Here is a 21358-nt window from a genome sequence, read left to right on the forward strand (position 1 = left end):
AGCTGGAAGGGAAGGCAGCAAACCCCGAGGGTGAAACAACAGCATCACACCCCGAGGTCATGGCTCAGGGTAAAACAATCCCTGCCCAACAATCCCCAAGTGCAAAGTTTTCTATGGACAGAGCTGGGAGAAAAATGGGAACTGCTCTCCAGGGAAAAGAAAAAAGCTGTCAACAAGGAGCACTCACACAAAACACAAAGGGGTCAAGAGATCAAAAGTTTGGCTGCTCTGCTTACTCAGTGATAAATTTAAAACATTGCTGAGTTCACACACGTGCACTTCAGAGCTCCAGCACAGCAACAGTTCCAGGTGAGAGTTTGGAAATGGTCACAGAGTCTGGGAATTATCACAGGTTCTGGAAATGATCATGGCAATCATTCCAGGTGAGAGTCTGGAATTGATCCCAGAGTCTGGAATTGATCACAGCAACTATTCCAGGTGAGAGTTTGGAAATGATCACAGAGTTTGGAATTGATCACAGAGTTTGGAAATGGTCACAGAGTCTGGAATTGATCACAGAGTCAGGAAATGATCATGGCAATCATTCCAGGTGAGAGTTTGGAAATTATCAGAGTCTGGAAATGATCACAGTCTCTGGAATTGATCACAGCAATCATTCCAGGTGAGAGTTTGGAACTGATCACAGGCTCTGGAATTGATCACAGCAATCATTCCAGGTGAGAGTTTGGAACTGATCACAGTCTGGAATTGATCACAGCAATCATTCCAGGTGAGAGTTTGGAACTGATCACAGTCTGGAATTGATCACAGAGTCTGGAATTGATCACAGTCTCTGGAATTGATCATGGCAATCATTCCAGGTGAGAGTTTGGAACTGATCAGTCTGGAATTGATCACAGCAATCATTCCAGGTGAGAGTTTGGAACTGATCACAGTCTCTGGAATTGATCACAGCAATCATTCCAGCTGAGTTTGGAATTGTCACCTCTGCTGACAAACCCCACCATCCCCACAGACTGAAAATCAGCATTTAAGCCCCAAAATCCCTGGATAACACCATGATGTGTCAGGGAACATCAGCCACCACTGAATTGTGGCTACATTTGCCTTCAAAAATCCAAAGCACACAGAAAGGTCCCAGTGACCCATGACATGTTTGCAGTCAGGCTCACACTGGGCTGTTCAGTCACCAACACCCAAAACCAATGGAGTGTTTGACTCTGAAGCCCTCAGGGCACAGCAAACCCTGAGTGACAGCCAGACCTGAGGTGTGCAGTCACTGCCAGGCCCTGCTGGGCTCTGTGGTCGCTGGGGAAACCAAAACAAGGTGAACCTCAGCAAGGGGAAGTGGTACAGGGAGGGAAGGAGTAAAAGCAGCTGAAGTGAGGTGTAAACACAGAGTATCTGCTTGTAGCACAGAGCTCCTACAAATGCACAGCAGAAATCCCAACCCTGCTCCACCATGAGCAGCAGCAGCTCCTTTTCTGACCACACAACCTGTGTGGACTCAGCCCAGGGAAGACATAAAGACTCAAAAACCAAACACTTGGGTTTAGAAGCAAGTCTGCTTTTTTTTTTTTCTTTTTTTTAGACTAGAAAATGTACAATTCCATTTCATATGCAAGTGTGCACAGAGCTCGTTGCTTGTAGATACTGTCAGAGAAACTGAGAAGAGTCTTTGCATTAAATTGTTAATTCTTCAAACAGTGATACATTTTGCAATACACCAGTTAAATACCAAGATCTATGTGCATGCACTAGAGATATATGCATGTACACCTTAATGTTTAACAAAGACAGCAGATCCCCCAGCCAGGGAGCGTTGGAGATACCAAAAATAGATTAAAAAGTTAAATTCTTTACCTGCCTTTGTTAAATACAGACTTCGAGATTGCCTCCCCTCCTTTCCCCAGGATTCCTGTGTTCCCAGGGGGGCAGGTGGGCAGGAAGGCAGGAGCTGACCAGATTATCCCAGAACCAAAGAGAAGCACCTTAAAAAATTCAAACTAAGCTTTAAAATGTCTTTAAAATGCCTTTTCCATCCTTACCAGCCAAGGGAAGAACATCTTAAACACAGATTTGTTCCATTTTGCTGAACTCCCACAGAAGAGCCTGACACTTCCAACCATCCACTGCCCTCCCAAGTGCCTGGATCCCCTGAAGTGGGAATTGTGACCCCAGGGGGGACAGGAAAGGAGTTCTGCTTGCAACAAGTTCTGCCCTGGAACTCATGTTGGAGTTTTTTCAAGTAGTGTCATCTGCCTTGTCCCCATCCATCCCCTCCACTGCACATTGATACATCTGCACATTTCAATTTTATGGAGCAAAGAGAGTTTTTCCTGTGAAAAAAACTTCATCAGAGTCTGACTTGTACGATTGCAGTGACACTTTCAAATATACTTTGTGCCTCTTCTTTGGTTAAGAAAAAAAAGATGCTTTTCCCTTTTTGACAGCTAAAGGTATTTCTGCCAGACCTGAATCAACCAGCAGAGCAGAGGAGGAGAGCAGTGGGCAGGACCTGCAGCATCACCCAATCCAAAAACCCATTTCGTTTAAAACTCTTTGGCAAATTTGTTCTGTTTGCCAACCCTGGAATTGGAAGCTCAACCTGTGTGCCTCAATCCATTCCAGCCTCCTCCCTAATCAAAAAATCACGTGGAAAAAACAAGCAATGGGCTGAAGAGAGAGTTTGTTGATCAGGTTGTGGTGTGATTGACGTTACAGCCGGAGGGACACAGAGGGACGGGACCGGTGGCACGGGGGCCGTGTCACACATCAGCACTACTGCCAACATACTGATTCAGCTTGCCACTGGTCTGAGCAGATTGCAATGAACCTAGGACTGAGGTATAAATATACACAAATATGTACAGTACACATACAGGAAAAGTTTTGCATTTGTAACATCGGCAACCTCGGGAACACGGAGAGTCGATACCTACGCCAGTGATTCGCTCGCTGATTTACTGCAGGAATGAAGCCAACAATTCCACCAGAGAGGGCTACAATGGGATCATAAAACTCTAAATTAAAAGCTCCTTCCTCTTGCTTCATCCTCCCCAAGTGAGGGGCAGCTTGGAAAGAAGGCTGGGCACAGCTTTGAAGGCGTCCTGCGAGGAACCGAACCCAGCTGGAGCTCCGAGCGCTCCTGTGCTCTGTGCCTGCTCCCAGTTCCTGTCCCTGTGTGTGTGTGTGTGTGCAGCTGTGCAGAAAATACAGCTGCCATCAGTTCAGTATAAATACATCACCCCACCCATGTGCCACTGGAACAGCTCTGCTGCAGCAATGTCTGTGCAAAGAGGTCATTAAAAATCATCTGATCTTCAGCCGGGACATCATCCACTCCAGCCCTTGGCACAGTCTGGGAACACAAGAGACAATGGTTAGGGAGTGCAGGCACTTCTCAGGGTAACTCCAAATTAACTCCACAGCACCAAGTGAAATTCTTCACTCCCTGCCTGGCACTTCCTAGATCTTACTGCATCATCTATGGTGAGAGAATTCACATCCCAGCTCTTCTAGGCATGAAGTTCTCTCTAATTAGGATTATTCTTAATAAACCAGATTTCAGTTTGCTCCCACCTCACCCCACCCTCATGAAGCCCAAATTAAATCAAGTTTTATCTCAGTGAGGTGACACTGAAGTTGGTGTTCTGAGCCCAACAATCTTGTAAGTGCCATGATTGTGAAGCAGTGAGGGCCTGGCACGGGTGCCCAGAGCAGCTGTGGGTCCCTGCAGTGTCCCAGGCCAGGCTGGACAGGGCTTGGAGCAGCCTGGGACAGTGGAAGTGTCCCTGCCATGGCAGGGCTGGGATGGGATGATTTTAAAGTCCTTCCCAACCCAACCCATTCTGGGATTCTGTCTCTGTGATGGACAGGTGTAGGAGTCAGTGTGTTAAATGTGTGCTAAACCCAACACCACAGTAAAACCCCCAGAGGAATCCCCATGGACACAAATCCCTCTCACCCCTCTCCAGTGAGAGCACAGCAGGCCTGAATGTGCCACTGGTGATCCTTAATTGAAGTCAGCTTCAGGAACTGGGAGATCTCAGCCACTGTCATGCACTCCTTCACGTCCTGCTTGTTAGCAAAGATCAGCAATCCTGCTTTCTTCAAGTCCTGGGGAGACAGGAGAGCAGGAAATGCCAGAGCAGCCCTTGGAGGCACAGGCTGGGACACCCAGCAGGCAGCCCAGAGCCCAGGCAGCAATCCTCCAGAACAGAGTGCTGCAGGCTGGAGGAGCTGCAGCCATCCCCTGATCCAGCACAAAACACCACGGGTGAGGAGTAAAACAACTCAGGACGTTTTGCTGTGCTCCACCAGGATCAGAGCCCTGTGCACCCTGCACCTGAGCAATGTGGGAACAGTGACTCCAGGGATAAGCTTATTTTACCTCAAATTGCTTGGAATTGCATCAGGGCAGGGGTGTATTTGTTGAAAACCTTTCCCTTGGAAAGCAAAAAGGTGTTTCCAGGAAGCCAGGCCAGCCCAGGCTCTGAGCTCTGCCTATCACAAGCAGCAAAATTAATTCCCAATTAATCAACTGCTCCAGAAAATAGCTGGAACTGAGCTGGACAACTCAATTTTGCCTTAACAGCAACTCCATGGAAGCAGTTAGGAGAAAGAAAATATTTTCAAGGAGCAAAGAAGAGCGATTTTAAATCAATATTTGACTTTCATGGCTGCAGGAGAGGGAGCCTGGAACATCCTGCTGCCCAACAAAGGGCACATTCACTGCCAGCAGGCTCCCAAATCAGCTCCTTTCTGCCTGCAATTCCACTTGCCCTGGGGCAAAATCAGCTCCTGAACAACTTGGAGAGATTAACTTCCTTTAGAGATTAGCAGACAGAAGATGCAGGTTTTTGGAACAGCCTGAAGAGTGCAGCTCTGAAATCCTAATCCTGGACAGCAGCACTGAATCCCCCTGTGCCACATTTAACACTCCACAGCCTGAGCTGCTCTATTAGAATTTACTTCATTAAACATCATTTTAATTAAACATAAAAATAATAATTTAAAAAAAACACATTTAAAGTTGAAAGTTGCTATGCAAAGCCCTTGTTTTTCCTCAAAGGAAATCCATGGGCAGGCTGTGCCCTTGCTGCAGGCTCTCAGACTGTGGCTATAGGTTAAATATAGATGGAATATTTTAGGCTATAATGCCATCATTTTTATGCACATTTTTTTATTCTGACACTTAAATTTGGAAGCTCGGTGTCAGCTCACACACCCTGATCCAGTTTGCATTCAGGTCATGCCACAGGTGCTGCCTGGCTTTTACATCAGCCCAGCTCATGTTTAGACCTGACCCAGGGCTCAGGTTTAAGGAGGGTCTTTACAGTTCAGCAATTTCCACTCTGAAATTCCAAATACTCCCAGAGCAGAGGCTGCTACAGCCAGGGGCTGAAGTTCAGTTCTGTTCTAGCTCTAACACACATTGTAAAGCTTGTAAAACCTCAGGCAACCATGAAGATATCAAAAATAGTGATGAAATTATTACAGGAAATCATGGGGTATAAAAAGCTCTAATTCAGATATTAACATGGATTGAAGTATAAAACCCACAGATGTCCCTGGCAGGTCCCAACTGCTGTTTCACTGGAGCACTCTGACAGGCTATTCTGTGATTTATTAATTAACAGCTTTACTGGGAGTTTCACAGAAGACAGTGCAGAGGGACAAGGCAGTTCAGGGTGTAAATCTGCTTCCCTTGGTGTGTATCAGCCAGATAATTCTAATAAATATTAAAATAAATATTAAAGACATAGGGTGCACTCACCTCATGTGCTAACATTTTGTACAGCTCTTCTTTAGTCACAGAAATTCTCTCTCTGTCTGTGCTGTCCACCACAACTATCACAAACTGCAAAAAGGGAGAATTATCAGGCAGAGCAGCTCCTGCTGTTCCCAGTGGCAGCCCAAAATCCAGCTGGATTATCAGAAACAGCCCTGCTCCCAAACCCTCCCTGCAGCCCCAGCAATCCCTCAGGCCTGGGGACATTCACAGCTTCTGCTGTGCTGGGGTTCAGAGGCAGCTCTGACACAACTTATCACTTTCTGTTCTCCATTCTTCACTGAAAAATTCATACTGAAAGCAAGGAAATTCTCTGTAATCCCAGATCTGGTTTTGTTCTTTGCTGGGGCACCACAAAGATCACTCAAATAATTTGTTGCAGCCTTTACAACAAAGTGCATCACATGCAAATCGATATTGGCTCAGGATTCAAAAAGTCCTGAAGCTCCAAACCCCAAGAACACACTGCCAGCTTCATTCAGGCTGGAAAAGAACTTTAAGGAATCACAGCACCTCACAGGGATGAACTGGAGAACAAAGGAATTATTGTGATAATTGTATTTAACTATACAAAATGTCATTGATATGATATAAATAATTGTATTTAAATTACATATAGGAAACCTTGATTTAAAGATATAAAAATAAAGATTTTTATGAAATTGTGTGCTTGATAAAATTTATGAATGTATACACACACATATATATTTTACAGACATATGTGTGTGCATATGCACCTCTAAAGAGTTCTGAAAAGCATGACTTTTATCAAGTTGTGTGCTTGATACCATTTACATATGTATACACATATATATGTATTTTTATATGCCTATGTGTGTGTGTATTGCAACTGCACCTCTAAAGAACTCTGAAATGCATTGTTTTTATAAAACTGTGTGCTTGACAGAGTTTATATATATATACACACACATATATATTTTATAGACATATGTGTGTGCATATGCACCTCTAAAGAGCTCTGAAAAGCATTGTTTTTATGAAATTGTGTGCTTGATGCAATTTATATATGTACACACATATATATGTATTTTTTATATGCCTATGTGTGTGTGTATTGCATATGCACCTCTAAAGAGCTCTGAAAAGCATGACTTTTATGAAGTTGTGTGCTTGATATAATTTATACACAAACCCACATACATATATAGATATATTTTATAGACATATATGTGTGTGCAGCTCTAAAGAGCTCTGGAAACTCTTTGGGGTGATGCCAGCAGCTTGTGCCACACACCTGCCAAGGTTTGGGAGGAAACTCTGGGGCTGTCAGCAGGATTTGGAGGAGCCACTGCAGGGACACAGCCAGGGGGTGTGCTGTCACAAAGGGCAGCCCCAGGTGGTGGCAGCAGTGACAAGGGACACCCGGAGGGGGGCAGGGAGGGCTGGCACTGCTCACCTCGGTGTTGGTGTAGTAGGTGTTCCAGGAGGAGCGCAGGGACTCCTGCCCCCCGATGTCCCACATCAGGAAGCGCGTGTTGTTCACCACGATCTCCTCCACGTTGCTGCCGATGGTGGGAGAGGTGTGAACCACCTCGTTCATGGAGCTGCACAGGGAACAGCAACACCCACAGTGAGCCATGGAAGCACACCTCAGGAGGGTCCCCAAGGAGGGAACACCCACAGTGAGCCATGGAATCACACCTCAGGGGGATTCCCAGCGAGGGAACCCCAGCAAACACTGCCTGGGCAGCCAAGGTTTGATGGTGGATGCAGAAATGTCAATAAAAACAGCAATAAAAAGGACTTGGTGAACTGTGTGATAATCAAATTACAGAGCTGAGAGAGCAAAATGTGTTATAATTAATGAAATCATGGAGCTGACAGCGTTTTTGCTGCTGAAGCTTTTGGGAGCACTCAGCTCTTCTTTCTCCAGGCCCGTTTTGGCTCACATGGGACAGAGCAGTTGTTTTGCTTCAAGAATGTGGTTAAGCCACAAGATTTCCAAGGTTTCAGAAAAACAACAACTCATCCTCCAGCTCCATCAGAAACACTTCACCCACTGCATCCCACTCTCCTTTCAGGGCAGGCCACTAAAACCAGATTTTCTTCACAATGCTTTATGTCCTAACTTCCTCCTCTTCTCCCCTCAGCACAACTTTCTGGAGACAAATGCAGCCATTAAATATTTCAAATATCTTGTTAATAGATACTGAGTGTGATGTTGTCACTAAGAACACAAGTTTGACATGAAACAGCCAAATGTGTGCTCTGGATTCTCCTGAAGTTCAGACTATTTAAACTCTGCTGTAACAGGCAAAAAAATTAGCAGTAGCTCCAAGGCAAACCATCTGTGTTCAAAAGAACTTAATTATTTTTTCTTTTGATCATCTTGATATAGCTTTTCATTTTGTATGAACCTTTTTGAAGTTCCAGCAGAGCTTTTAGTTACAGTGACAGCAATTTGAGACTTGTAGTGGTGCTGGAATATTTCCTGAAGAGGACACAGAGAGCCAAGGAGATAAAGGGATGGTGCAGTGCTCTGAAAAGCAATCCCTGTTACCCTGGGCCAGTGCAAGGAGGGCTGAGTAGGAGAAAGGGAGAAAAAGAAGTGTCTGCAAGAGGAAAAATGGGATCTGCAAAGATGGGGTAGGATCAAGGAGGAGAGCTGGGAAAGTTAAAGTGGGTACAAAGAAAAAGGAGATCACAGAGATCTGTATGAGAGGGAAAAGAAAACACTGAGACTGCAGAAATACTGCAGAAATAAGGGGAAGTACTGCGAGACATTTGTGAAGGAAGTGGATTAAAAAGCACCAAGGACAGCCCTTGCCTGCAGCAGTTCCCAGTCTTAAGAAATACCCTGAATTCTGTTTGTGCTTTGTAACATCTCTCACACCCTCTAAATCACCATCACCTTCACCCTTCCCCTCTCCCTGCAGCACGGCAGGGCACAAGCAGCCAGAAAGGTTTAGGAAAAGGTAAAGCAGGTTGGAATGTGACAAACCCCAACCCCCTCCAGAAGGCCAATGTGAAATGTGGGGTTGGAGCAGCATGGCATCATTTAGCAGGAATGATCTGTGACTCAGGAGCACTCCTCAGTGCCACAGCACGTGGGAAAGGGCCAATCTGTCCCCAGCACAAACAGACCTTGAGCTGCCTGTGCCACCCAGCAGCCTGAGGACAAACTGGTATCCTCTTATCAAACTGCAGCTGAGCAGTCAGATATGAAGCTCATTTGAGCTCCATGTAAACCAGGAGCAAGGTGAATGCAAGGCAAACACACACCAGTGGTGCTGCTGAAGGCAGCAGGGAGGTGCTGTCCTGGGTTTGTGCTGGGATCAGCCTTCCTCCTCCATCCCATCCCACACACAGCACCACATTCACCTCAGCACTGGGGACACAAGGCACAGGCACAGCTGCTGTGGCACTCACAGGATGATCTGTCTGCTCTCCAAACCTGTGCCGTGGATCAAGAGTGGCCAGCACTCACTACAATCACATTTTATGGGGCTGGCAAGAGCTGAGGCTGTGACACCAGTAGCAGCAGGTGATGTGATCCAAACCCCTCTGAACAAAACCTCATTCATGCATGCAGCAGGCACAGCAGAGCCCTTTCCAAACTGCAGCCACCCGGAGCAAAACCCACAGAAACACCTGGAAACCCCACAGCTCCTACTTACAATTGGTACAGAATGGTCGTTTTCCCTGCATTGTCCAGGCCCACAATGATCACCTTGTGCTCTGCAATGGAAACAGCACTGGTAAGTCACAGCTGCTGGGTTTGGATCAAGGTTAATGCCACGTTTGGGTTCCTGAGCCAACAGTGCCCAGCTCCAGGTGCCGTGGCCAGGTGTGTTTGTGTGGGCAGGTGCTGCTCTGGCAATTCCTCCCCCTCCACAGGAACCATTCCTGAGAGGTTTCAGAGGGATGTTTTCCATCTCTGACTGCCAGTGTCACGCTGGGATGCTGTCCCAAGCTCCTGCAGGGTTCTGCAGCCTGTATCAAACTCCATCCCCCAGCCACAACAGCTCCCAACCCCAAACTTCATCCAGGCAGCATCTTGCTGTCTTTGCAAAGAACAGGTAAAACCCCAGCCAGGCTGGTTTGCAGTGGGATCCCTGTGCCCCCAGTGCCCTCCTTTCCTCCAGCATTTCACAGGACACATTCACCCACTTTGTTCTTGGCCAAGTCACCAGGTGCTCCCCAACCCACCTCTGACATTTTGGAGCTCAGAGCCCCAAGCAATTCTTGCTTCCCTTCAGCACCTCCTCTCCTGTGCATCACAGGAGTGACTGGGAACTCTACAGCTGGTGGTGTCAAGCACATCCAAATTTATGATTTCCAGTCTGGGGGAGCACTGCCAGCTCTCAGCTGTGTTGCACAACTTTTACTTGCACAACCAAGCAGGGCCAGTCAAGTAAAAATTTGGTGACAAGGGGGTGTCTCCCCTCTTTCCCTGTGTTCCTCAAAGGCAATAAAAAAAGCCATTAAAGACATGCCCAAGCTCCAGACCCTGGTATCAATCCCTGCCAGCAAACTACACTCACACTGATTTATCCCAGAGGAGAGGGAGGGGACAGGGGTCAGGTAAGTGGGGGTTTCTCGGTTTGATTTTATCAATATTGTGTGGTTTTGCAGAGCTGTCTTTTCTGCCATCCAGTACAAACTCCAGCTTTAATAACTTTGCATAACTGCACAATATTGTAAAAGTGTCTGCTTACCTGACCCCACACAACTAGGAACTTTTGTTTCAGGTGGGATCCTGCCAGCATAGTGGATGTTAGGAAATCAGTTGGAACAGAAGGTCTGAGGTGGGGCTGGATGCTACAAGACAAAAATATTTTGTTGTATTTGCACTATGTGTTAACGGGGACATAACTGGGACATTCAACGAGCAGCTGTGAGAGTACCGAGGTTCCCTCAAAACCAAATTCCAAGGGCTTTAGAAACGTGGGAAGAGCATCAGCAGGTGTTTTGTAAAGTTACAACTCTCACGAACACCTTGCTGTATGGAGACAGGAGTTAAAAATCCCACAATGGTTTGGGTTGGAACAGAAATTTAAGATCATCCAGTGCCACCCCCCTGCCATGGGCAGGGACACCTTCCACTGTCCCAGGCTGCCCAACCTGGCCTGGGACACTTCCAGGAATCCAGGGGCAGCCACAACCGAAGCTATAAATAACATTTACTCCATGAACGAGCCAGATATCGAGGTTTGCCACTTAAACCCACACTGTGCCGGCAGCAGGACGAACCCACCCGCGCCACGGCCGCGCTCCCCCGGCACAGCTCAGAACTGAACAGGCGGCTGTCAGGAAACGACAATTCCCGTAAATGAAAGAAGGAGGGGAATGGTTAAAGCCCCGACTTCAGGAGCCCGTCCCGGAGCGGGTGTGGGTCCCTCCCGCAGCGCCCCCGTCCCCCCGGGCCTCACCCTGGTGGTTGAAGAGCCTCCATATCCTGGTGAAGAGGATCCCCATCCTCGGCCGGGCGCTCCGGGCCTCGCCGGCCGCGGCTCTGCGGGGCCGCGGGAGCTCAGGGCCCGGCGCAGCGCCCCGAGTGCCGGCTGGGGCCGCGCCGGGGCCGCTGCCGCTCGGACATCGCCGCGGGGTCGGGCCGGGGCTGGGGATGGCGGCGGGGAGCGGGAGCGGGAGCGGGGCTGGGGCAGCGAGAGCGGGAGCGGAGCAGCGCCCGCGGCCGCCTCAGGACGGGCCGGGCCGGGCCGGGCGCGCTGCGCTGACGCGCGGGGGCGGCACCGCGGCCGCCATTACACGGCACCGCCTCAGCGGCCCCGGCCCGCAGAGCCGCGCGGAGACACCGGGGGCTGCGGTGTGAGGGAACCCTGAGCCCCGCAGAGACACCGGGGGCTGCGGTGTGAGGGAATCGTGAGCCCCACAGAGTCACCGAGGGCTGCGGGCTGAGAGAGCCCTGAGCCCCGGAGACACAGCGAGGGCTGCGGGCTGAGGGAGCCCCACAGACAGCGAGGGCTGCGGGCTGAGGAAGCCCTGAGCCCCACAGAGTCACCGAGGGCTGCGGGGTGTGGGAGCCACGAGCCCTGCAGGGACACCGAGGGCTGCGGGGTGAGGGAGCCCCGAGCCCCACAGACACAGCGAGGGCTGTGGGAGCCTCGAGCCCCACAGACACCGAGGGCTGTGGTGTGAGGGAACCCTGAGCCCTGTAGGGACACCGGGGGCTGCGGGAGCCCCGAGCCCCGCAGAGACAGCGAGGGCTGCGGGCTGAGGGAGCCCCGAGCCCCACAGAGATATCGGGGCCTCGCCACCCTCACAGAGAGGGATTTCTCCCCCCTACCCCATGGAAATCAGAAATCACCCCCTCCCTTCATGTTTAAACTGTTCTCCGTGTCCTGTCCCTCCATGCCTTGTCCCCAGTCCCTCTCCAGCTTTCCTGGAGCCCCTTCAGGCCCTGGAAGGGGCTCTGAGCTCTCCCCAGGTGAATCTCCCAGCTCTGCTGCGGTTTATAAACCTCGTTCACTTTGCCCTACTAAAACTTGGTGCTGTGGGGAAAACTTGGGAATAACGCGGGTGAAGTTGCTCCCCAGTAGCTGGGGGTGAGTTTGTATAAAGGCACTTTGGGCACTGGAACGGGCTCCAAGATCTGCCCAGAGCCTTCTCTTCTCTAAGATAAATTTCTCTGTCCACACCCTTCACTTAGTTTAAATTCTGAGGAATTTGAAAATCCCAGGCAGGAATTAGGTTGTGCACAGACAAGACTTGGGGGGTTTGCCCTCTCACTTTTCCTGTCCTGACACCCAGTTCCTTCCTCTGACACTTTGTGCTGTGCCAGGCTGTTCCAAGCCCTGTGCAGCCTGGACTGGGACACTTCAGGGATGGGACATAAAATCTCCTTTGTTATTCCAGAGGTTTTTCATCTTTCCTTCAAGCAGCTTCTTGCATTTAATTTTCCCTGCCTTTCCAGAACCAAAACACAATGTCCAATTTTCTGTGTCCGGAGACTTTTGTGTTTCCTGTTGGTCTGGAGGGGAATTTATGACCCTGGACAGTTAAGAAGAGAAATATGTTGATAATCCACTGTACCAGTCCGTCCCGGTGTCACAGCTGTGGGTCCTGGTGTGAAACATTCCACAAGTTCAGCTTGCATTAATTATTCATTAGCTGTCAATTATCCTCCTTTCTGCCGGTCCTCAGCTTGGAATTTCAGAAGCACTCGGGACTATTTTCTGTTCTCAGCTCTCCTGGGCTCGGGGCAGGGTTTGCAGCTACCAAAGTCCAATTAAACCATTTATTCTGATAATTTAAATTAAAAAAATCTCTGAGTTTTCCTCCCCCCGTGTCATTTGGTTTTTTTTTCTGTGGTAGCCTGGTTGAACCTGGATCGTAGTGCTGGTTTTTATGGGCTAAGCTGAGCTTCCCAGTGCTGCTGGGAACTTTCTAGGAAAACATCCCAATTTAACGGGTACAGCCTCGCAATTCCCTCCTGGAAATCTGGGAAGGCTTTTTTAGGTCGTGAACGTTTTGTTCCAGGCAGCTGTAACACCGACAGGGGCAGGGAGCGTGTGCTGGGGAAGGATTTCATCATGGAAATGTTTCTGTGCTGAAAAATCCCAACCACAGAGAATATGGAATGGCTTAGGTTGGGAAGGGCCTCCAAGATATTGAGTCCAACCATTCCCAGCACTGCCCCATGTCCCCAAGTCCCTTCCACTCTGAAATCCCTGCAGGGATGGGGACTCCCCCTGAGCACCTTTTCCATGGAGGAATTGTCCCCAAATCCACCCTGCCCTGCCCTGCCCAGCCTGAGCTGTTCCCTCTGCTCCTGTCCCTGTTCCTGGAGCAGATCCCAAATCCCCCCGGTGTCCCCTCCTGGCAGGGAATTCCAGAGAGGGAAAAGATCCCTCTGGATCCTCCTTTGCTCCAGGCTGAGCCCCTTCCCATTTCCCTCAGGAATTCTCCCTTCCCTTCCCATTTCCCTCAGGAATTCTCCATCCCCTTCCCATTTCCCCCAGGAATTCTCCATTCCCTTCCCATTTCCCTCAGGAATTCTCCATTCCCTTCCCATTTCCCCCAGGAATTCTCCATTCCCTTCCCATTTCCCTCAGGAATTCTCCATTCCCTTCCCATTTCCCCCAGGAATTCTCCATTCCCATTTCCCTCAGGAATTCTCCATTCCCTTCCCATTTCCCTCAGGAATTCTCCATCCCTTTCCTATTTCCCTCAGGAATTCTCCATTCCCTTCCCATTTCCCCCAGGAATTCTCCATTCCCTTCCCATTTCCCTCAGGAATTCTCCATTCCCTTCCCATTTCCCTCAGGAATTCTCCATTCCCTTCCCATTTCCCTCAGGAATTCCCATTTCCCTCAGGGATTCTCCATTCCCTTCCCATTTCCCTCAGGGATTCTCCATTCCCTTCCCATTTCCCTCAGGAATTCTCCATTCCCTTCCCATTTCCCCCAGGAATTCTCCATTCCCTTCCCATTTCCCCCAGGAATTCTCCATTCCCTTCCCATTTCCCTCAAGAATTCCCATTTCCCTCAGGAATTCTCCATTCCCTTCCCATTTCCCTCAGCAATTCTCCAACCCCTTCCCAGGTCACAGTTTAAGCAGCTTAAGAAATTTTCACCTCTAGGATCACATGAAAACACACAAAAGGCTCATTTTAAATATATATATATTCTATTTATTTGAAAACCCTTCTGCTTTTCATTAACAGCTCGGATGAAAACTCACGTGTTGAGATCTGATTTTGATCACACAGCCAAGAAAACCCCACTGAACAGAATTTAAGAGCTTTAGATCTGCCTGCACCGTGCAGCTCACCTGGCCAAGGTGCTGCTGTCCCTCCAAGGCAGGGTCTGGGTGCTCCCAGCATCTCTGGGATGTTGCTGGATCCTGTTCCTCGTTTTTGGGAAGAGGAGGTTGGAGCTCTCTGCCCAAGGCAGCATCTTCAGTGCTTCCAGTTTTCCAGACACCATAAATGGCTGGAGGTGGCACTCAGGGCTCTGGTGACAAGGGGGGGATCAGTCACCCCATGGCCTGGGAGCTCTTTTCCACCTTCACCATTCTGTGAGAAACTTAATTATCTTTTATTATCCAATCCTTCATCCCTCCCATCATTCTGCCCCTTGTTCCTGCCGATTCTAACTGAGGGGGAGATCCCAGCTCCAAACCCTGAACATTCCCCAGAATCCTTCAAAGGAGCAGTTGGCTGCAAGCACCTCGTTCCCTGCTGGATCAGCAGGAATTATCTGTATTTTTGTACTTCTGGGTCACAGCTATTTAAGCTCGTTACAAAAATAAACATCATTTATTTCGCAGAGCAGATGCATCTCCTTCTCCAGAACCTCATTAAATTTTCCTAAAAATGTAACACGTGAGGCTGCTGCCAAAAACTATTGGCAAACAACAAAAATGCCACAGGACTCTGGGTTTTTCCTGACTCTCTCGAGCATTTCCCCAATCTTAGTGCAGGACACAAAGAGACTGGACAGACTTTTAAACGCTTGGTAGTTTTGTTCATTTATTGTAGAAAAGTTATTGTAATGCAGTTCATCTTTGTACATCTAAATTCCAGAAAACGAATCCATAGAAATGAGGATACTATGGGCATGCAGTCTGCATGATCCTGGTCACAAAAATAACACCACTTTTTTTTTTTTTACCTTTTTTTTTTTTTTTTTTTCCTTTTTTCCAATTTTTGTATTTTCTTTGAAAGCCACTAAAAGCAGAGGGAGAGCAGAGCATGCACCACTGTACACATTGCATAGTATATGGTACCCACATGCCTGGTCGGGTGCTACACACACAGGGTCTAGAGGGCAAAACAAAGGGAAAATCAGCAGAAAACACAAATTTGGGCTGGCTCTGTCCCAGTAAAGGCAGTAATGTCTTCACCAGTGTGGCTCTGACCTGGCTCCCAGCGAGGCTCTCCCTGGGAACCAGGCTGGGCTGAAAACAGAGATTTCCTGGGATGTGAGGAGCCCAAGGTCTGGAGTTTGCAGTTGGAATGGCTGATCCCAACCTGCTCCCCGCTCTGCTCACACAAAATCTGCATTTTGCTGGCCTGACCCTCCCTGTCTGCAGCAGGAGGGAATCAGTCAGGTGTGTCCAACCCCAAACACACATTCCTTATCCTCCCCTCCCTCCAGCTTTGCAGTTCTGGGGAATTTTGGGTGCTGTGGCTCTTCCAGCTCTGTATCCCCACAAACATTTCCTGGGAGCGTTTCACTCCCGACCTTGGGCTGCTGCTGGATTCTCCAGTCACATCCCAGATCTGCACATTGGCCAAAATTAAAGTTATTAATGTGATTTCAGCTGCCAGGAGGAAATCAGCAGAAATGAGTGCAGTGGGCTTTGTGAGTTGAAAAGGTTCTTTTTGTTGTCATTAATTAATTAAGATGGAAGGGATACAAGTTATTGAAAAATCAATCCCATGTGCAAAATGCCAAAATCAACTGCTGAAGTATCAGGCAGCGAGTAAACAAATCAAAACTGCAATAAATCCACTGATGCTGGATCAGAAATCTCCCCCTGGGTTCCAAAACCACGCTGCCAGATGCAGGAGTGGAATTATTGTAAATTTGTGCTATTACAAATGTGCTTCTTTTCCCTTGCTCTGTTTTCACAGCGCTGGCAGAAGAGTTTTTGGGGATGTTACAGTGGATTTGCTTTCCAGGCAATATTGGTAAGGCAGGGGATGATCAGCAGGTGCCATTCCTGGGCACACCTTGCTCCTGGACAGGAATTTGGTTTCCCCAATTCCCCAGGCAGGTCCATCAATCATCCTGACACCGAGCCAAGGCTGCTCCCAGCTCCAGAGAACAAAGGAGTGACATTGTTAACACTTGGAATGATTTCACCTCCTCCCCACATTCTCTGTGTGGATTTAATCACAATATTCCTCCTGACTTCTGGAGTGGATCCCACACACAATGAAAGAAATCTGAAATTTCACTCCTAAGTAGCATTTTCACCTCTTACTCTGAGTTCATTCCTTACTTACATTTTACAACTTCATTAAAATTTCCCTTTTTTTAAAAGAGACGCCTTTATTTTTCTATCTAAAATAAACTGGGCTTGGTAACAACCTCACCAAGGTTATTCAAATGCCTCTTAAAATGACACCACACTGTCTTTTAGGATCATTTAACTCCATTTCCCCAGAGTTAAGCTTGGCTGCATTACAGGGTAGGACTAATATTTGAGGGAATGAGAGGCAACTCCAACAAAATACAAGGCAGCAGAATCCCATGGATCCAAACCTGGACTGGCACCAACAGGGTAACAGAACTTGACTTTAAAATGCACATTTTTAGGAGCAAACCCAGGTTTGTATAAATGATTTTGACATGTGTAGTCTTCAATTGTTTAACCTTAAAAAAATCAGGAATGTGGGATCAAGGACCAGTTTTAGAAGTTTGTGAAAGAAAATACAGCAGAGGAGACATTTAATGGATTATTGAAGAAAAAAAGGAGTGTCAGAACCCCTGACTTACCCAGATCAGTGTGCTGGGAACAACAGGAAGAACAATATTATTTCAGAATGGTGGAGTCAGTAAAGACAGCAGAGTCTGGATGCTCCAGGGAATTCTGGTGTTGAGACCAAACTGAATTCAGAAGATTTGGCATCAAAGTGGAGTTACAAATATCAGCAGCTGTGAGTTGCACATCCCATGGGGGAAAGGTTTTGGCATCAGGAAAAGAATCTGTACATGTTAAACACAACTCCAGGGAGGAAGTATTTGCAATTCAAAGGTTAACAATTAAAATAATTGATTCCCAGACATAAGAATGTGCTGAATTTTCTCTTTAGAGATTGTTGTTATCACCTTGATTGGTTAAATCCTTGTTAATCCAAAGGATCCGAGTGAGAAACTCAGATAAGAACAAAACTTAAGAAAATCCCAATTTTGTAAACATTTCTAAATCCTCTGTGTCTGCCAGAGCTCAGAACAGAGCTCTGCTCTTTAGTATTATTTTAATAACAAGAAATGATGTGAGGACTGGAGAATGAGGCTGGATTGCTTCAGTCAGAACTCCACAATTCCAACTGAACCTCAGCAGTACTGGGATCCCAGCAGGAATCACCAATCCTGACCCCAGCACAGCTTTCCCTGCTCACTGTGTCCTCAACAGAAATCCCTTTTCCAAACCAAGAGTATCTGCAATAAATGAAGAGTCTCCCAGCATGGTTGGTGTATTTGTATTTAAATATCTCTTTTCAGAAAGAACTAAACACCCCAGCAAGGAGGGAGACCTGCAGGGTCCCTGGTGCCTTTTATTGGAATGGAATGGGTTTGGGGAGAAAGCCAGGGGTCAAGGCAGCTTAACCCCATGGGATGGGCCTCAGGCCCATCACAAATTTGTTTTTGTCAAACCCAAGTGGTTTTGGCACTTGAGATGTTCAGGTGATGGACTGTGCACTTTGTGTGGTGGCTGGGGATCCCTCCCTGGCCAGGGGTGACGTGGAAGACTTAAAACAAGGCTCCAGAAGGCTCTGGAAAATCTGCAGATATGCAAATCTCCTCAAGCAGTTCATGAGCTGGTCCCTAATTGGTGCAGAAGGAAGAGAAGCAGCTGCTGCCCAGGCTCCTGCAGCTCCCCTGCATCAGGAACAAGGAAAGCCCAGACCAGGTCACCTCCTTTCTCATGCAGGTGTGTGCTACACATGGAAAGAGGGCTGCAGAACTTCCTGCAGGATGCTCCCCTGTGCTGCAGCACAGAATCCTGGAGCAGCTGCAGCTCCCAGGCCAGCTCCTGCTGTGCTCCCTCAGCCTCTGAGCAGGATCAGGTCTGGGGGATCCACCCAGAACTCTGGGACTGCACAGATTCCCATCTTTTCCTTGGTAACTGCTCCACTGGGATCACCCAGTGCTGCTGGAGCTGCCTGCTAGGCAGTGGGGTCATTAAAATGATTAATTAATCAGGTGTCTGCCACCTTTGAATGCTGCTGGAGATGGGTGTGGGCTTGGGTGTCCCACAGAGGACATGGATTGCTTTTCCCAGGAACTTCAAGAGGAGAATCAGACTCCAGGATGCTGGAAACACCAGTGGGCTTTGCCAAACTGGTCTAGGAAGCAGAAGAAACTGGAATATTCCAGAAATTCCTTTAGTGCTACATGATTTCAAAGCCTGAGTTCAGCAGGCTTTGGGAGGAAAAGAAGCAAATAAAAAAGTTAATGATCCTTATTTTGGGGGGAAACAAATAGTTGTGACATGAAGCTGCATGAACAAATGGATGTTCAGCATAACTGGGTCAATTCCAGGGTGAGGAATTTCGGGAGGCTCTGCTGGAAGATGTCAGTGGTTGTACAAAATGGGGGTCAATTTTCAATCCCATGGGATCTAAGGCTTCATTGATGGTGTTAAACACAAGGTCCAACCACAGAAATTCATCTCTTGGAAGGAACTCAAGACTCAAGTAGGTGACAGAAATGATTGGTAGGAAGTAAGGCAGCAATATCTCCAAGGATTTATCATAGCTCTTGGAATCCAAAGCTTGGAATCAGCTCCACGACCTCCCTGGGAGCAGATTTTTGTCTGGTCTTCCCTTTTTATTGCAATTCTGAGATGTTGTTTGAAATGTTCACCACTGATGACTGTTCAAGCCCACTCCCTTCCCCTTGGGTTCCATGGCTGGGATGGATCTTCTGGAGAGTTCTTGTGCGCCGCTGGAATTGTCACACACGCCGAGGTGGCAGTGGGGACACGGATCACTGCTGGGAGAACTGGGGCTCAGAGGAGGGCATGGTTTTCCTTTCAAAAAGCAGGAGAAAAATGGGAGAAAAATCTGATGTCTCTAAACTCCTGTTCCATTTTGGGACTTGTTGTATTCAGGTAAGAGAGTGGGAAAAAAAAGCAACAACTATTCCCAAGCTGCAGGCACACCAACGATGGAGTTTGTTCCTTTTCCTGTCCCTATTTCCCGTCTCCTGTCGCAGTTCCTCCCTGCTGGTCCTGACAGAACTGGCAGGACTGGCTGAACTCAAGGATCATTTGGCTGCAACATTCATGCCAGGTCTAAAAATAATTCCAAACTGGGAAGTGTTTTGTAACTGCTGCAATAATTTGGGATATTTGGCACTCTCGAGAGTTTACATTTGGTTTGTCTGAAAAAGCCATTCTGGAAAGAAATGGTTAGAATAAATCCTTTTATTCTAACCTGCAATGGAAATTGAGCTCCCAGCAAACAAATACTGGAGCTGACTTTCTGACTTTCAGTGGTTTGTGATTTTCAGATTTTTCTTTGTATTTGTTTTTTTTTTTTTTTTTTCTCAACATGCTCACGTCGACTTTCCAGTCAATTCACCCAAATTCCAACAGGAATTGGTTTATAAATTGGTTCCAACTGGAACTGGTCATTTGGAATTTCCAGCACAGGAAATTATTTTATAAGTGCCTCGATAAGTACCCAAAATTACAAACGGATGTGTTCTAATACCTAAGGACGAGAAAAAAATAAAATAAAATAAAATATGGCTATAAATGCAAACGCTGTATTAAACCCAAAACTAATCCCAAAAACAGATTGGGCAGAAACGGAAGGGCCGGGCCGGGTTTCGCTGCCCCCTAATTAAACATCAATGAGAGCAGGGCGCGGGTGCGCTGCCACCGCCACGCCTGCCAAATCAACGTGGTTCCATTAATTAATTAATTAATTTAATTAATCGTTATCTCTAGCTACGTCATGGCGAGGGATGGGTGACGGGCCCCGTGCTCAGAGCCGGTGCCGCGAGTCGTGGCTGTAGGCGCCGGGCGAGCCGCGGGCGCGGTGGGGTTTGTACGAGTCCTGGTAGGGCTCGGAGAACTCCTCTTCCACCAGGGGATAGTGCTCTCGGCTGTGCTGGGAACTGGAAGACAAACGGTTCCTGCTCTTGCGAGCCCTCTCGCCGCGGTAATTCTCGTCGAGGCCGCGCCGCTCCGTGGGCGAGTTCTCCGCAGAGTGGGCGCCGTGCCTCCCGCGCTGGCTCTGCGGGGAGCCAAGAACGCCAAGGTTAATAGGCAGCACCCCAGCGAGCCCCCTGAGCGGGGCTGCCCCGCTCTGCTCCTGCCCAGCCCCAGGTCAGGCCTTCCAGCAGCCTCGTGGCGCCCACGTTGCAGCCCCGGCGGCTGCTGGGAGCGCGCCAGCTCGCGGTCCTGGAGCGGGAAGCTCGCCCTGCTGAATATTACATCGAGCATGAAAAGTGAGCTGATGTAGTCAGCATTTATCACTTTTCTCTGATCAGGAACAGAACATTCACGCTGCTGCTCTGCTTAGGGAATGTCTAAGAGTGCTTTCTGTGCTTTTGGGGAACATCTGAAGGTGTTTGTCGGGGTTGGTTTTAAAGGTGCAGCTCTGAGCCTTATTTAAAACCCTTCCTAGGACCAAACCAATGATGGGCTGCTGAGCAGGCAGCCAAGGGGAGGCTAAAATCATTAAAAATAAATTCTTTCAGCTGGAACACAGTATTTAAATATGCTGACAGAAAATCCCCTCCTATTATGATTTATTAATTAGAAGCCTTTGCTCTCCTCACGTTCCCATAATGACAATGCCCATCACTGTCACATGAACAAAAGCAATTCCTACTTTTTTGACAGTTAATGACACAATGAAGAAATAGCCTAAAATAAGTATTTTGTTTGCTTTCAGCACACATTAAACCTCTCAGGAGTATCAGCACCCATCTC

At 48.0% G+C, this 21358-nt stretch overlaps 2 protein-coding genes across 7 annotated transcripts in view; both read right to left on the minus strand.

The window, feature by feature from the left end:
* Positions 1 to 1507: 1507 nt before the first annotated feature.
* LOC116998992 (ADP-ribosylation factor-like protein 5A) lies at positions 1508 to 11254 on the minus strand. Of its 2 annotated transcripts, XM_033065264.1 has the most exons (7): positions 11149 to 11223; positions 10435 to 10537; positions 9394 to 9454; positions 7173 to 7320; positions 5741 to 5824; positions 3929 to 4080; positions 1508 to 3322 (listed from the first exon to the last, which is right to left on the minus strand). In XM_033065264.1, exons 4-7 carry the CDS (start codon positions 7314 to 7316, stop codon positions 3274 to 3276), a joined length of 429 nt encoding a protein of 142 aa, XP_032921155.1. In that variant the 5' UTR covers positions 7317 to 7320; positions 9394 to 9454; positions 10435 to 10537; positions 11149 to 11223; the 3' UTR covers positions 1508 to 3273. The 2 variants fall into 2 exon arrangements, with proteins under 2 accessions (XP_032921155.1, XP_032921154.1); XM_033065263.1 differs by lacking the exon at positions 10435 to 10537 and having other exon boundaries at positions 11149 to 11254.
* Positions 11255 to 20403: 9149 nt separating this feature from the next.
* The window catches only part of LOC116998632 (voltage-dependent L-type calcium channel subunit beta-4), a 76232-nt gene continuing 75277 nt past the window's right edge, over positions 20404 to 21358 (minus strand). For 2 of the 5 annotated variants that reach the window (XM_033064607.1, XM_033064609.1), the window contains one exon: positions 20404 to 20657. In XM_033064607.1, coding sequence (XP_032920498.1) covers positions 20406 to 20657 — 252 coding nt within the window. In that variant the 3' untranslated portion in view covers positions 20404 to 20405. The remainder of the gene's footprint in view (positions 20658 to 21358) is intronic. The other 3 variants (XM_033064610.1, XR_004418440.1, XR_004418441.1) reach the window with 3 other exon arrangements.

This window comes from Catharus ustulatus, chromosome 7 (assembly GCF_009819885.2).
Source record: "Catharus ustulatus isolate bCatUst1 chromosome 7, bCatUst1.pri.v2, whole genome shotgun sequence".
In the NCBI taxonomy this organism is placed as follows: domain Eukaryota; kingdom Metazoa; phylum Chordata; class Aves; order Passeriformes; family Turdidae; genus Catharus; species Catharus ustulatus.